The 15,779-nt window shown below is 55.9% G+C and overlaps 1 protein-coding gene across 1 annotated transcript in view; it reads left to right on the top strand.

Moving 5' to 3' along the window:
- The window catches only part of IGF2R (insulin like growth factor 2 receptor), a 109,570-nt gene extending 98,056 nt beyond the window's left edge, over positions 1-11,514 (top strand). Inside the window, exons 42-48 of the mRNA XM_082633713.1 lie at positions 1,629-1,743; positions 2,471-2,617; positions 3,189-3,376; positions 7,104-7,290; positions 7,765-7,917; positions 8,894-8,963; positions 9,688-11,514. Coding sequence (XP_082489839.1) covers positions 1,629-1,743; positions 2,471-2,617; positions 3,189-3,376; positions 7,104-7,290; positions 7,765-7,917; positions 8,894-8,963; positions 9,688-10,086 — 1,259 coding nt within the window. The 3' untranslated portion in view covers positions 10,087-11,514. The remainder of the gene's footprint in view (positions 1-1,628; positions 1,744-2,470; positions 2,618-3,188; positions 3,377-7,103; positions 7,291-7,764; positions 7,918-8,893; positions 8,964-9,687) is intronic.
- Positions 11,515-15,779: the final 4,265 nt, after the last annotated feature.

Raw genomic sequence — 15,779 nt, 5'->3', positions numbered from 1 at the left:
TTGGCTGGAGGGGGTCCGTGAGCTGTCCTGATTAGAACACGGGGAGCCTATGTCCACTCCAGCTGTTGACAGGGAGAAGGGGAATTCTGGGGAACCACTGTCACCCTTGAGAAAAACCCCGACTCTGCAGGTTGGAAGTGGGGCGGGTCACCCCCACCCCCCGGCAGGAGTGGCCAGACCTCCTGGCCCACGGCTCGCCCTCCGTTGGAGATCTTGGTCGTAGCCGCCATGAAGGGCACAGGGGCTGCGGGTGGGTCTGTCCTTGCTGTCTCGTCCTCACGTGTGGATATTTGACCCGTCTCTCCCTCGGTTTCCCACAGCCAGGTGAGAAAAACTAGAACATGGAAGCCTCGGGAAAAGATGAGCTAGTAAAACCTGTTCCCTGACACACCAGGTGGGGTCTTACCCTTAGGCCCCAACAGGACGACCATCTAAGGCCAGTCACCGTGACCCCCACGAGCATTTAGGGGGTGTGACCTTGTGGGGTGAAGAGATGGACTCTTGTCCCAGGAATTAACAGTCCCCGGCAAGCAGGCTTTATACGTGTGTGTATGTGTGTGATTTATGTGTATGTACACGTGTAGTCCTCAGTGGCCCAGGTAGGTGTTAGAGTCCATTTCACAGGTTGGGTAACTGGAGGTGTGGAAGGTTGAGTGTGTTGTCCATCTAGTATGGGACTGGGGGCACTTCATCAAGACCTATACCTGTTGGTTCCATGTTCCAGAAGTTTAAGAATTTTTCTTGAAAGCTGTGAAACCCTTTCTTACAAAATTTTCACCAAAGCCCAATATTTAAAACAAACTCACCCAGAGCAGCCTTGAGCCTCGGTGGGTCCGGGAGAGTGGGCCTCACCTCCTGTCGAGGGGTCCCCGTGCCTTGGCCACGCCCCGGAGAACACCTGGGCAGCGGGTGCCGTCCCCTCCGCATCCCCTGCCTCGAAGGACGTGGGTCGGGTGTGAGAGGGTCAGGCCGGAGGACTGAGAGCCACCGTCTGTGCGCTGAGCCGGGCTGGCCTCGGGCACCCCCAGGACAGCTCTCGGCTGCCGGTCGGGGTTGCTGGCCCCTGTGAGACGTGCCCCTGGAAGCGTGGCCTTCTTATCGCGGCCCCTGCAGGCTGGGCTTCCCCTGGTTCTTTGACCACGTCATCTTCAGAAGCAGAAAGAGCTCCACGTGGAGCCAGGGGGCCTGAGGAAACCAGAGCCGTTGTGTGTGTGGAGTGTCACGCTGGAGGGTGGACGTCTGGCGCCTGCCCTGTCCTGCCCGGGAGGCTCAGGGTGGGGAAGCGCCTAAAATGGCACAGAAGTTGCGCACGGCGGGGGGCCCCGGCCGCCCGCTGCACCTGGGCACTCCCCACTCGGCCCCGGACCACACGCTGCGGGGGTCTCCCGGCCACACAGGTGAGAAGACGGTGAGCGGGGGTCGGCTGGGGTCTGAACCCCGTTCTCCTCTTGCTGTGTGGGCAGCGACACGGGCTGGGCACGGTCACCAGGCTTGGCGGTGCTGATGACCCGCGTAATGAGTCTCCAGAGGCACAGACGTTTGTTTGTTCGTGATACAGGTTTCACTTCTGATACTGGGGCTCCTGCGATGCCCTAGAAATAGCATCAGTTGAGTCGTTTGTGTTTCAGATGACAGAGTCATCGTGACTTATTCAAAAGGCCATCAGTGTGGTGACAATAAGACGGCATCCGCTGTCATCGAGCTGACCTGCGCGAAGACAGTGGGCCGGCCTTCGTTCACAAGGTGAGGGGATGGCGTCCCCCAGGGGAGCTGTGCACAGGGTGTGCCAGGACCCCATCGGAATTCCTCCCCATGGTTTCCCCTTGGGGGCGGCAAGGGGCACCGGCTGCTGAGACCCGTGGCCTGGTGGAGCTGGGGTTGCCCCTCATGGGGAGGGGTCCCTGGATGGGGGCTGTGACAGGTGTAAAAGCAGGATTTCACCGGCTTCCGGCTTTGAATGTCACAGTGTAACCGAAAGGGCATTGATTGGTGCCACCCAAGGCCAGCTGTTCAAGCAGCCTGTCTGGGACCCGTGGCCGGCACGGTGGCACCTGGGATGCTTGCTCTTGGATTATCCTGGAAATCTCTGGGCAGCTCCGTGTCTGGGGCTGGGGGGGACCGTTTGGCCAGCAGAGGGAGCGTGTGAGCTGCTGTGTTTGTGAACCGACTGATTCCTTCCAGAAGCTGGGCTTGGGAAAGGGGAGACCCAGGCGTTGTCAAAGGATTCAATCAGGTGGAGAGTCTGAGGTGCTTGTAAAGCAAATATTCAAAAATCTAGGAGCAAATCTTTCCAGCTTCTAGACGTTGCACAGTTTCTAAATTTTAAGAATACATGTAAGCGCTTGCCTGCTTTTTCACATGGCAGATATGCTGGATGGGCATCTTCCTGATCGTAAGTCGCCCTCCTGGCCCGGTGGCGTCCTCTGGTTTGGGAGGGTGGCCGTGACCGTGGTCTGTGTGCCGCCTGCAGGTTCGACGTGGACAGCTGTGCCTACCACTTCAGCTGGGACTCGCGCGCAGCCTGCGCAGTGAAGCCGCAGGAGGTGCAGATGGTCAACGGGACCATCACCAACCCGGCCAACGGCAGGAGCTTCAGCCTCGGGGACATTTATTTCAAGTCAGTGGAGCATTTTCCTTCTGGGCGCTGCCACGTATTCAGATCTCTCCCCGGCCGAGGGCTGAGACATAAAGAAGCCCAAGTGTTTGTGGGTTTTAGTTACTGTTTCCAGGTAGTCGTCATATTTCGCTCAAACAGAGGGCAAGCACTACTCAGCTACTGAATGTAACACCAAAGATGCTGAGTTCTCTTGAGCGTAAAAATAAAGTCGCCCCTCCTCCCTCGCCCAGGGGTTGGAGCTGGAACCTTCTGAAACAAGTTTTGATGAGGAACTTCTGGGCTTACTAGTTTGTGAATTTAAAAGTCAGTTGCTCAGCGGTGTCTCTGGGTGGGTCTCAGGGTCCGGGGCTGTGCCTGGGCAGGGGGAAGCAGGCGTGGTGCGGGGCACAGCACCTGAGAACAGCGCAGTCAAGCTCAGAGTGCGGAGGGGTGGGCAGTCGGACGGAGAGACGGCAGGTGGTGCCCTCGGCGGTATCCTGCAGCCCTGCCCCGTACCCTGGGCTTTGGGTCCAGGTGACAAGGGCTCTCCTGAAGGACCGTTGGAGTCACCCGACCTTCTCTGTCTCTTTAGGCGATTCAGCGCCTCTGGGGACATGAGAACGAATGGGGACAAGTACCTGTACGAGATCCAGCTGTCCTCCATCACCAGCTCCACGAACCCCGCGTGCTCCGGGGCCAACATCTGTCAGGTGAAGCCCAACGACCAGCACTTCAGTAGGAAAGTCGGGACTTCGGACAAAACCAAATACTACGTTCAAGGTAACTCTCTCCATCCAGGTGCCACGTTTAACTTCCTTGGAGGAACTGTAACATATTTTCATGAACAAATGCCCTGTGGTTGAAACGTCAGATCAGTTTTAGCACAAAAGCCCTGGGTCCGATCCTGTGTCTTGACACGCGCTTGTCATAGCGGACTGAGCAGCGTGTGTCAGACCCGAGCGGTTCACCGTAGGGGAGATTTACCTCCTAAACAAACAAGCAAAACGTGGTCTAAACCAGAGGTGGTGAGGTGGGCGTGCGTGGCCACGTCCGGAATTTCCTTTGGTTTGGTTTTTGTCACAAGACATCTTTATTTTGAGACCTCAGATGTTACTGTAGAAGGCTAAGTAAGAGGTTTCGTGTTTGTCAGAAGGATGAGAAGAAAAGAGAGACCTGACCCAGGTATTCGGGTGGGTGTGGAGGGGAGGGCCTTCCGCTGCGCTGACGGAGCTTTTCCTTTGTTCCCTTCCAGTCGTATTGAAATATAATTGACATACAGCAGTGTATAAGTTTAAGGGGCACAGCATAATGATCTGACTTACATACATCATGAAATGATGACCGCAGCAAGTTTAGTGAACACCTGTCATCTCATATGGATACAAAATTAAAGAAAAAGAAAAAAAAAAATTTTTTTTCTTGTGATGAGAACTCTTAGGATTCACGCCCCTAATGACTTTCAAATATAACGTACAGCAGGGTTAATTATGTGTAGCATGTGGCATATGATATCCCTGTTATTAATTTATAATTAGAAGTTTGTACCTTTTGACCACCTTCATCCAGTTCCCTCTCCCCCCAGCCTCCTCCCCTGGTAACCACAAATCTAATCTTTTTTTTCTGTGAGTTTGTTTGTTTTTGAAGTACAGTTAACCTACAACGCTATTTCAAAATGATCACCATGAAAAGTCTGGTTACCATGTGTCACCACACAAAGATATTACATGATTATTGACTATATTCCCCACACTCTACACTTCATACCCGTGACTCATTTATTTTGCACCTGGAAGTTTGTACCTCTTAACTGCCCTCACTTATTTCTTTCCTAATTCCTTCTTGACCTTGAAAGAATATTTCCAGGAGGCAGCCTCATGTGCTTTTGTTTTAAACAGCTAGTCTTTCATTATATACCATTTCATGATTTGATTTTTTAAAATTAATTAATTTATTTATTTATAGCTATGTTGGGTCTTCGTTTCTGTGTGAGGGCTTTCTCTAGTTGCGGCAAGCGGGGGCCACTCTTCATCGCGGTGCGCAGACCTCTCACTATCGCGGCCTCTCTTGTGGAGCACAGGCTCCAGATGCGCAGGCTCAGTAGTTGTGGCTCACGGGCCCAGTTGCTCTGCGGCATGTGGGATCTTCTTCCCAGACCAGGGCTCGAACCTGTGTCCCCTGCATTAGCAGGCAGATTCTCAACCACTGCGCCACCAGGGAAGCCCCATGATTTGATTTTTGAACCAGGTGAATGAACTTGCTTTTTAAACAATGAAATGTGTTTACAAAACCAGCTGACTTTGACCTCAAAGGGCTGCTGAGAGAGAGATTCCCGGTGAGGAGGGGGGAGCAGCTGCTCCCTGAGTAGGTGCAGCCTAGAAGAGGGCGTTTCCATGCTCAGGTACCGAGCTGATCACTGCACTTGACAGTGCCCACCGGGGGCCGGGCAGAGACCTGCCAGGTCAGTCTGGCTCACTTCCATGATTCCCTGTCATGGGGTCAGCCCATTGGTCCCCTGTTCTCTTCCGGTGATTCTGGGTCAGATACTGGAGTCGTGCAGTGGCTGGTTGGGCCCTCTCTTGAGGTGCTGTCCTCAGGGCCTGGCCCTGTAGTGCTTGGTAAATGTTTGTTGACTGACTGAAGGGCTGCTTTAAACACCTCCAAGGCCACTGCTTTGCAGAGAAGGAAAGTCCAAGCTCTTTTGAACACAGCCTGGAAGATTTTGACAGACTCCCGTTTTGTTAGCGGCTGGTTCTGCAAACACACCCAGACCCAGCCATCAGGTTACTCACGAGCCCCTGCAGGCCCCGTGCCGCCCATGCACAGGCCTTTCCGCTGGACTGCCTCCGCCCGCCCCATCCTCCTCCTCCTGCCTGTCCCAGCTCCCTGCTCCCTCCTTCTCACACCCAGGGGCGCTGCTGCAGGTGTGCCTGCAGCAGCGGTCAGGCTCCACGCCACAGCCCAGGTCAGGGTCCCAGCTACTAGAGCGAGAACCTTCGCGTCCATAAGGCCTGCGTCTAGTCTAGTTGGCCTCCTGCGGCCCCCCAGCTTCAGGGTGTGCGTATGTACACACACACTTGTGTGCGCGCATTTATTTATTCTTGGTTAACGAAATCATTTTCAGACGTCTTCACTGCCTTCATTCACCAGTGCTAGGAAGTAGGTTTACTTTGAAGCCTTCGTCCACACTTCAGGAAGAATGCAGTTTAACGCCCTTCACGAGTCTGCATGCATCCAAGTGGGCAAGAGCGGGAAGCCGCAGAGCCCGTCTCCGGCTGAGATCCAGAGCTGCCACCTCGGGCCCTCGCTGGCTCACCAGTGTGTGCCCTCGTTCCAGCCTGGGCGACAGCCCACTCGGGTGATGGCTCAGCCAGTTATGAGTGAGGACGTGCGGGGCATGCCCGAGCCCAGCCCGCGGGGCCGGGTCTCGGCTGCCCTCCAAGCGTGTCGCTGCGCACGCTGCACTCCCTGGTGCTCCAGTGGTGGCCGCTCGTGAGGGTTTTGAGTCTCCAGCCACCAAGTTGTCCACACTAGGCAGAGTCCACACAAGCTCCTCTCACTTCTGACACCAGCTGCAAGTTCAGAGGGCTCCATCTCTGCCTCGGATTTGATAATTCCCTAGATGGATGCTCAGAACCGAGAGCTGTTTTAATCATGCGTACAGTTTATTACAATGAAAGGACACAGAGTAAAATCAGCCGGTGGGAGAAGTGTGTAGGGTGCGGTCTGGGAGGGAGCCGGACGCTTCTGTTGTCTTCTCCCTGTGGAATCAGGACGTGTTATGTTCCCAGCATAAACGTGACAGTGCACACCCAAGAGCTCAGGAACTGACCAGGGAAGCCCACCCATCCCTCAGTGTCCAGAGGTTTTATTGGGGCTTCATTGCGTAGGCTTGACTGATTGATCACTCGGTTGGTAGGTTGCATGGCTGGTTGGTTGGTTGGCTGATTGGTTGGTTGACTGACTGGCTGGTTGGTTGGTTAACTGATTCGTTGGTTGACTGGTGGGTTGGTTGACTGGCTGGTTGGTTGGTTGACTGGCTGGTGGGTTGGTTAACTGATTCGTTGGTTGACTGGTGGGTTGGCTGACTGGCTGGTTGGTAGGTTAACTGATTCGTTGGTTGACTGGTGGGTTGGTTGACTGGTGGGTTGGTTGACTGGCTGGCTGGCTGGCTGGCTGGTTGATTGGTTGGTCAACCTCTGTCTCCAGGTGGATTGATACCGTGTAGACAGCGCCCCCCTCCAGATCATATTGTTAGCTGAGGACAAAGGCCAGACCTCTTTCTGGGCAAGGTTCAAGTCTTTCCCACATTCTGACTTAGGGCAGGGGCCCCATAATGTGTGTTGAGCAGTCTGTGAGAGCTCATCTGGGACATTTGATGGAGGACCCTTGCGTCTGATTTTAAGTCTCTGCAAACTTTTCACAGGCTATGAAAAGGTGAACTTGGCCCACTACTGAAACACCAGTCGTAATGGTGCCGTGCTTGTGTGTGTGCCTGCTTTGTTGACAGATGGCGATCTGGATGTGGTGTTTGCCTCTTCCTCCAAGTGTGGAAAAGACAAGACGAAATCTGTCTCCTCCACCATCTTCTTCCACTGTGACCCCTTGGTGAAGGACGGGATCCCCGAGTTCAGCCACGAGACTGCCGACTGCCAGTACCTCTTCTCCTGGTACACCTCTGCCGTGTGTCCTCTGGGGTAAGTGGGGTCCTGCCCCACGGTGTTCCCTTAACTCCAGGAGCATTGAGGCTGTCCCAAGGTGAGTTGCTGAGACGGAGAAGCTATCACCTGGGCTGTGATCAGTTTCTTCCCAGAGAAGAGAGCTGTGTTCCCGGGAGATGAGGGCGGCCAGCGTGTCCCTGAGTCTTTGCTCCAGAAGTGCTTCTGTGCTCTTCGGGCCCTGCAGAGGGGTCAGAGAGGCCTGGGGGAGGCGTGTTGCCCAGAGCTTGGCTTTTCTCGTTCTCTTAGTGATGAAGGGTCGTGTGCTGGAGGATTGCCCTTCCTAGTCCTCCTGCCTTAGTCTCATCATCAGAGGGGTTTGTCCGCTGTTGTCCTCCACCTCTGGTGGATCTCATCTCACTGTGTGGGGCTGCAAAGGCAGGGCCACCGCCTGAGCTGGGCCTCGCCAGGCACCGGCGGTGGCGGTGGCTGAGTGTTGTGGCCTCCCCGCAGGGTGGGCTTCGACGGTGAGAGTGCCGGGGACGACGCGCAGGAACACCAGGGGCTGTCAGAGCGGAGCCAGGCCGTCGGCGCTGTCCTCAGCCTGCTGCTGGTGGCGCTCACTGGCTGCCTGCTCGCCCTGCTGCTCCATAAGAAGGAGCGACGGTAAGCAGAGGGGAGTGGGCCGGGGAGACAGGCCGGTGGTTCAGAGTCGGTATCTGGGCTCCTTCTTTTGAGCCCATCAGCAGCCAAAGTGTGGAAGCGGTCCCCAAAGCTGTGTTTTGTAAACGTCTGCGTCCTTGTGATGATGTGTCTTGTCTGACGAGGGCTGTGGACCCTGTCAGGTCACGTGGCAGATGCTCTGTGGGCCTTGGCCTGGCCCACCTGTTCCCAGGATGTGGCTCTCTGCACATGTCCACAGATGGACAGAGAGTTAAAACACCTGTCACGAGCTGACTTCCTTCTGATCATCTGACTAGTCTGCCCTTTAAAAGGGGAGCATTTGTCAGGTACCGGGTGTGCCACCTCCTCCATTGGCTCCCCTTTGCTGGTGAAAGGTCTTGTCACTCACAGGCAGCATGACCATCCAGCAGATTTCATGTCACACATGCATGAGGCGCAGGGCTCTGTGTGTAGTCAGCCCTGTCCAGAGCGCAGGGGTGGTCCAGCTCTGGGGCTCCCTGTTGCCTCTCTCTCCTGCCCGAGGAGCCAGAGGCAAACGAGAGAGGGTCGGGGAGTGCTGACCGCAGCCATCCCGACCCTGGGAGGCTGTCAGTGGGACGCAGCACTGGGGTAGGAGGTCTGGGTGTGGGCCGGCTCTGCGTTCGTCCGTTGGCTCAGTAATCTCAGCGCAGCCCCGGGGTGGCGGGAAGGTGTGGGTCGTCATATTGACGTGGAAAAGCAGGAGGACAAATGCTGGGCCACTCACTCTGGCCTTTCTTACACCGTGACAACGGGGAGCAGGATTTGGAGCCGCGTCCGTCTGGCTGTAAAGCGTTCTTCCTGCTGAACTGGTTTACAGCCCGGCTGTCGTGGGTTGAGGGAGCGCGCGCTCTTGGGGGTGCGGCCTCCCGGTAGCGGGCGCTCGGGAGCCGGAGGGGGGGCGCGGCTGCAGCCTGGAGTAACTTGGGTCTCCTTCCAGCGAGACGGTGATGAGCAAGCTCACCAGCTGCTGTCGAAGAAGCGCAAACGTGTCCTACAAATACTCAAAGGTAATTCCCTGCTGAGGTCTTTGGGTGACTCAACACGCACGCACGCACGCGCTTGAACTGTTGTCATGATGTTGGTCAGTGACTACAAGGAAACTGTCATCGCGGGAAGTTTGAAATGGACAAAGGGAAAATGTCCCTCTGCTCTTAACCCGAACACACTTTTTGTTCTTTTTCCTTCAAGTTTTTCTCATTGTGGTTGCAGCTAATTTCTTACAGTGTTTAGTATTTAGCTTACTTCTACTTTTTTGGCTATTCTACAAAAAAAGATGGTAATGAAAGTTTCTGTGCCTCTGGCATTTGGATGACTGCCTTAGGATAAATGTCTAGAAACTTAGGCCAGGGTGCCTGGATGCCCTTGTGGCTCTTGAGCGTACTGCCAGCTGCTTTCTGAAAGGCTTCCCTCAACTACACTCATCCGCGCGGCCCCCGCACGGCCCCTCTCCCTGCTGCCCGAGGGCACCTGGAGCACAGGGCCCCGTCCCCCAGCACTGTCGCCTTGTCGCTGGCCGCCTTCCTGCCTCCTGACACCGTCTGCCTTGGTTGGGTCTCAGCAGGAGCCGGCAGTCGCCAGCCGTCCGCTTCTCCCTGAGGGGGAACACAGGACCGTGATGGCTGCGGTGGGCTGGGAAGAGGGCCCCGACTCTGGGTGGGTCATGGAGGGAGGGGGGCAGAGGAGGCCGACGAGGTCTCAGGCGGACCCACGGTCTCTGCTGTGTCCCGGCAGGTGAACAAGGAGGAAGAGGCGGACGAGAACGAAACTGAGTGGCTGATGGAAGAGATCCAGCTGCCGTCGCCGAGGCCCGGGAAGGAGGGGCAGGAGAATGGCCACATCACTACCAAGTCCGTGAAAGCCGAAGCCCTCACCTCCCTGCACGGGGACGACCAAGACAGCGAGGATGAGGTGCTGACCATCCCGGAGGTGAAAGTGCACCTGGGCAGAGGGACCGGGGCTGAAGGCGTGCACCCACTGCGGCCCCCGCCGAGGAAGGCACTTCGGGAGCGAGCAGACGACCGGGTGGGGCTGATGAGTGGGGAGCAGGCCAGGAGGGGGAGGCCGCGGGCCGCGCAGAAGCCCGTGAGCTCCTTCCACGACGACAGCGACGAGGACCTCCTGCACATCTAGACCGCGGGGTGCGCTCGGCGACCCCGCCGGCACCTCCAACCAAATAAGACTTGGACTCCGTGATGCTTCTATCATTTTTGCCTTTAACAAAAACTGTTTCAAAAGGGAAGAGTTTTGGTGATGGGGGAGAGGGTGAGGAGGTGGGTGCCGCTCTCTGTGGTCAGCGGGATGGGGCATCGCTCCAGCTGCCGGAGGGCGGCGCCGGGGCCCCGTGTTTAGTCCCAAGTCCTCGCATAGAACGTGGCCGCCGGGCGCTTCCTAGCGCGCCCGGGCCAGACGCGTCTCGGAACAGAGGGCTGCATTTGCGGAAAACCCTTGCTGCTTTAGGCCCTGTAGGGTATTTGATCATTATATTTTAGCATTTAATTCTCTCCTCCTATTTATTGACTTTGACAATTACTCAGGTTTGCGAAAAAGGAAAACAACAACAACAGTTAGTTCCTGCCGGCAGGGGGTAATCTATCTGTCCATCCCTCAGCGGGGAGGCTGTCGGGGTGCTCGGGTGGTGTCATACGAGGCTTTGAACTGCTCCACGACACGTCCTCTAAGTTAGACTCTGCCGTTCTGTCTCTTTTCCCTTTTGCTTCTGTCTCGTAAGGGCGCGTGCGTGTGCACACACACGCGTGTGGGTCCCGAGTGCCTGGGCTCTGGAGGGTCTGCCTGCTGTCTGCCTCTGGTCAGTAACGGCTGCAGCTTTTTGCATGACATCTTCAATCCTAGGTGCACAGAGCACAGTTAATCAGTATTTCTTTCGCCAGCTGGTGAAGTCAGACAACCCACCCAAAGATTGATTTGTGTGTGTGTGCGTGCGTGTGTGTGCGCGTGCGTGCGTGCGTGTGTGTGTGTGTGTGTGAGAGAGAGAGAGAATGGAGTTGAGATGTCAGACTTTTTTCCGGACTTGGGGGTGTAGGTCTCACCTCTTCAGGTTCACATGATACCACCTTTACTGTGCTTTTTTTTTTTTTTTAAGAAAGTGTTTATCAACCATTCGACCTATAAGAAGCCTTAATTTGCACAGTGCGTGACTCACGGAAATTGCATGAAAGCCAGTGGGCCAGATTCTCGCTCCTAGCGTTGCACCTGGATTCCTGCTCGGGGTGGGGTGGGGAGGGGGTCGGCCAAGGCCGGCCTCTCAGTCTGCAGGACGGGAGGGCGAGACCACTGTCCTTCCCGGCTGTTGGCTCCTTTCTTGAAGTGTTTAATGAATGACTTTTCTTCCATTATAGAACTGTATATAGACTCAGTGGTATTCATATCCTGGAAAGCAAACCAACCTACAGGGTTCCTTGGTTTGTACTCCATTTGGCTGGCTTATTTGATTTCAACATGAGTGTATTTTTAAAAATTGATTTCTTTCCTCATTTTTTTTCAATCAAATTTACTGTAATATGAAGTATTCAACAATTTGAATAAAAGATAAATTATTAACCGGGTGTTCCTGCTTTTTCCCCACGAGAGTGAAAAGCTGCCTGGTTAGTCGCCAAGCCCAGCGCCCTCTCTGTGGCTCCTGGTACATGTCCGGATGGCAGCCGACCCTTCACGAGCAGCACATCAGCTTTCCCTCTGGAGTCTCCCTGCGTGTAGGTGCTCACCCGAGGCCCCTGGGGCTTCTGTCAGCTTCATCCACACCTGATTCTTCCTCCTTCCGAGAAAGGGTATTGTTACCAAAACAACCACCGTGCGTGCAGATCCCATACTACGAGAAAGCATCCTGGTGCGCAGCCCAAGCTAACATGGGGGCAGGAGGGGTTCTCTTGCACAAATTTGGTTTCCATCTGAAATTACTGACTAGTGATGAGAACGTCTTAGATATTAATGTGAAAGCAGACCAAACAGAGTTACTACAATGTCAGACTAGACTTCAGAGTTAGCATCCTTCCCTCCTCAGTTTCTGATTATTTCCAATTGGGGTGACTTTTTTTTTTTTTTTTTTTTTTTTTTTTTTAAGGATTTTACAATGTCTCTCCTGAGACGGACACTCTGGGGTCTTATAAAGGTTTACATTGTGACCCCAGAGTTGCTGGTCCTCGGACACTGTGTCCAGGGGAATATTCTCCAAGCCACTCCCTTCCTGCTAAGACGCAGGAGGCCCTCTCTGTCCGGAGGGGCACTTGCAGGTGCTCACTGGCCCTGTTGGTAAACTTGATGGTGGGGAAGTTCTCTGTCTGCACCTCGGGCCACCTGCCCTGGTGCCCAGCTCGTGCCGGCCGCAGAGGGATGGGGAAGTGACCATGTGCGTGAAGCTTTTGCTCAGGCTCTTGAGCCCCTGCAAACAGACTTAACAGCCCGTGCCAGCTGTGGTCATTGGTAGTTTAGGAAAACGCTCCCTGATAGCAAATAGGAATTAGAATCTTTTAAGATTCTAGTTAGTTTCCTTTTAACCAAATTTTTTAAGCCCCCCCGCTTTTTTGAGACTGTCCATTGAATGGCGGAGGAATGGGGATAAGTGGAGGGTCAGGACGGTATAGGCAAACCCTGGGCCCAGGAAATCCACGGGGGAGTGGAAACGCGACTTCCGCCAAGAACATTCTAAATGCAGCTGAATCCATTTCTCCACCAACCTCTGACATAGGCTGATCACCCGACGATTCCTTTAGGGAGGCCAACTGCCACCCGGGCATTCAGAAGGAATTCTTTGGTCTCTCTGTACCAGTTCAAGAAGTGGGCATGGAGGTCTTAGCTCCCTTCCAGGGGATCAGGTCACAAGGGGACGGTGTGCCTCTGGAGCAGAAGGTACTGGCCAGCTTAGATTGACAAAACCCCCTTCACCAGCTTTGGAGAATCCCCGCGACTCTGATGTCGTGACACGACTTCTTATTTCCCCAAATGAACGTGGCTGACCTGGGGCCGGCGTCTCTCAAGGGAAGCTGAGCGTGCTATGCCTCCTGGAAGGACGGGGACCCGGGGTGGCCCACTGCACAAAGCCTGGACGCGGCCCACCCGTCCCCGCCCCACTGCAGCACAGCCTGGGAGGAGGACGCCCAGTGGCGGCAGGGGCGGGAGCTCTGGGGACCGGGATCGCAGGGTGGCAGGCAGGCCCGTCCTCCCACAGCCCTTCTGGAAAGTCAGCCCGCTCGTGGTGAAGTCAGGCCACTGTGTGAGGGTCACCTGAACCTCGGGAGCCCTGGTGGCCGGGTTTTCACCTGCAGATCTGGGCTTGCCCCTAATGCCTCTTCCTTCTCTGTTTTCCCGGAGGGGAGCCCAGCCTCTCTTCTTACCTCTGAGGCCTCAGGAGGTCCCAAGGCCTGGGGTGAACTGTCCTGGAACAAAAGAAGCATATTTGCGTGAAATCTGTGTTTCATTGGCCCTTGGGCAAGTTGAGTGGCAGCACAAGAGTCCTGGAAACTTGGTCCCTGGTCACTGGCCCTGGGGCTTTCGGTGACTCGATTGCTTGAGAGTTGGCCGAGAGCCATCAGCATGACAGTGGACAAGGGACTGACTTCCTGGGCCTTGGTTTCTTGTCTCTAACACGTGGGTAACTCGAGGGTTCTCACAAGATCATGTAAATATCCAGATCAGTGAGGACCCTGGCCCATCACCCGAGAGGCCAGTGCGGATGGTGGCACCGGCCTTTCCCAGCTGGCACTTACCCACGGGCCTTGGTCGCTTCTGCCCTCTGCAATCAGAGCCCAGGAGGACCTGGCCACCCCGATGTGTGCCTGGACCAGGGGCTGGGAGACGGGGGGAGGGAGGGATGCAGGGCAAGGGGAGGGCCTCCCTGCTCTCCGGTCCCAGAGGAAAACAGAGCTCCCAGGCCACGGAGAGCCAGAGGGCGCTGTCTCCCCGGAGCAAAGTGGGCAGTGGTGTCGGCCTGCCCGGGGAGGCGGGGGCAGGGAGGGTCCTGCTTCCTCCCCAGGTTGTGTTGGGGGCAGGATTGCACCCTGGCTGCTTCCCAAGCCAAGGACTCGTGTCAGGGGAGCCCATGCATTTGGGGCTGGCTGTGTTATAAAAACCCAGTAGCTTCCTCCAGGGCAGGGAGAACCCAGCTCTCCATTCTCCCGGGAGTCCCTTCACTCCTCAAACGGGACACTTTAATTTTGGTCACCAATGTGGGGTGTTTGCCCCACGCCAAGCACTTCTCTGCAATACCAGCTGAGTGTCCCGCAGTGTAGCCCAATTCTGCCGCCATCTACCTGGAGAGAGTGTCAGAGCCCGCAGGTTAAGGGCTCTCGGACCCACGACACTGCCCCCGCCCCTCAGAGGCCAATCACCGTTAGGTCCCCAGGTTACCCTTAGTTGTGTCCGGCTTAACTGTAAATCAGGGTCCCATGACCTCTTCCCCCTTTGGATTCAAGTGATTTGCTAGAGCGGCTCAGAGAAGACAGGGAAACATTGATTTGTTCACCAGTTTATGAGAGGATGTGGTGGAGGATCAGAGAACAGCCTGAAGAGGAGATACACGGGCGAGGTCGGGGAGGGTCCCAGGGCAGGAGCTGCTGTCCCCGTGGGGCTGGGCTGTGTGGGTGTGTTCGCTCCGAACCCCGGCTACTGGGATTCTAATGGACACTTCACCACGTCGTCAGCACGAACCCCCGTTTCAGCCCTTCTCCCTGCTCAAGAGAATAGGGGCAGGGCTGAAAGCTCCAAGTCTCTAATCACGGCTTGGTCTTTCCTGTGGCCAGGAGCCATCCAGGAGCACACCTGGGGCCACCTAGCTGAACGGAAGACACTCCTATGGCTAGGAAATGTCAAGGCTTTCAGGGGCCCCGTGCCAGGAACAGGGCGGGTCGGGGGAGACCAAGATACAGTTTCTATTATCTCACTCAGCGCCTGGCCTGGGCGTGCCCCCAGCCCTCTTCCCTCCCTCCCCAGCAGTGAGCGCTCAGTCCAGGTGGAGGGGGTTTGCAGAGCTGCAGCCCCCTGAGGCGGGCTGTATTACCAGGCCAGCTGGTGGCCAGCTCCCATTGTCCACGGAGGGAAGAGGCGAGAGTCCCAGGAACGAGCCGGTGCACTGGCAGCCCCCGCATCTGTTATCTGGCCCTCCTGTGTGCACAGGGAGGGACCTGGCCTGAATGTCCGGGCTGAGGTGGGGGGAGCGGGCGGTGTTTTCTGCCTGTGGGTGTCTGAGGTCTTCTATCAGCATCTCTGGCCGGGGCCCACGGAGGTCTGTGCCCAGACGGCCCCCATGGCCTGCTTTCCTGGGGATTCAGGGTGCCTCACAGTCCAGCATCCGGGAGTCTGCCTGGGGACTCAGTGAAGCTGGGTGAAGTCCCACGTGGGTCCCAGAGAACGTGGTCGTCCTACGTTGGGACAAGGAGGTAGGGAGGCGGGTCCGTTTGGAGGGCTTGGCTCTCCCATCACCCCAGCCAGACCCTCACTCCACCCTGCACCAGACGCCAATCACAAGTAGTAGGTCCTGTAGCTGTGCCTGGTGGCCAGCGTACTGTCTTTGGTTTATCTGGATGCTAAAGAGTTTTCAAGTAGGGAATCCCTTTGGAAGAGAGTGCGGGGAGGCTCACGGCGCCCTTGCTCACTGCTTTTGTGCCGTGAACTCCAACTCGGCAGAATTAGGCCCTCAGCCCGGGGGACTCCCTGGCCCAGCAAACAATTTGGCCAGTCATCCTCCCGCCCTTGTCTGAAACCCGTACCACAGGGTGAAAGATTATTTCCAGTTGGTTGGCTTCCAAGGGTGTTACGCTTAGACAGCAAGTTGATTTCAGACCAGCGCATTGCACAGAAACCCACATGAGACA

The sequence above is a fragment of the Mesoplodon mirus genome (assembly GCF_964341445.2).
Source record: "Mesoplodon mirus genome assembly, chromosome: 10".
NCBI lineage: Eukaryota > Metazoa > Chordata > Mammalia > Artiodactyla > Ziphiidae > Mesoplodon > Mesoplodon mirus.
The sequence above is the reverse complement of the archived record's forward strand: the minus strand, read 5'-3'. Positions and strand labels throughout refer to the sequence as shown.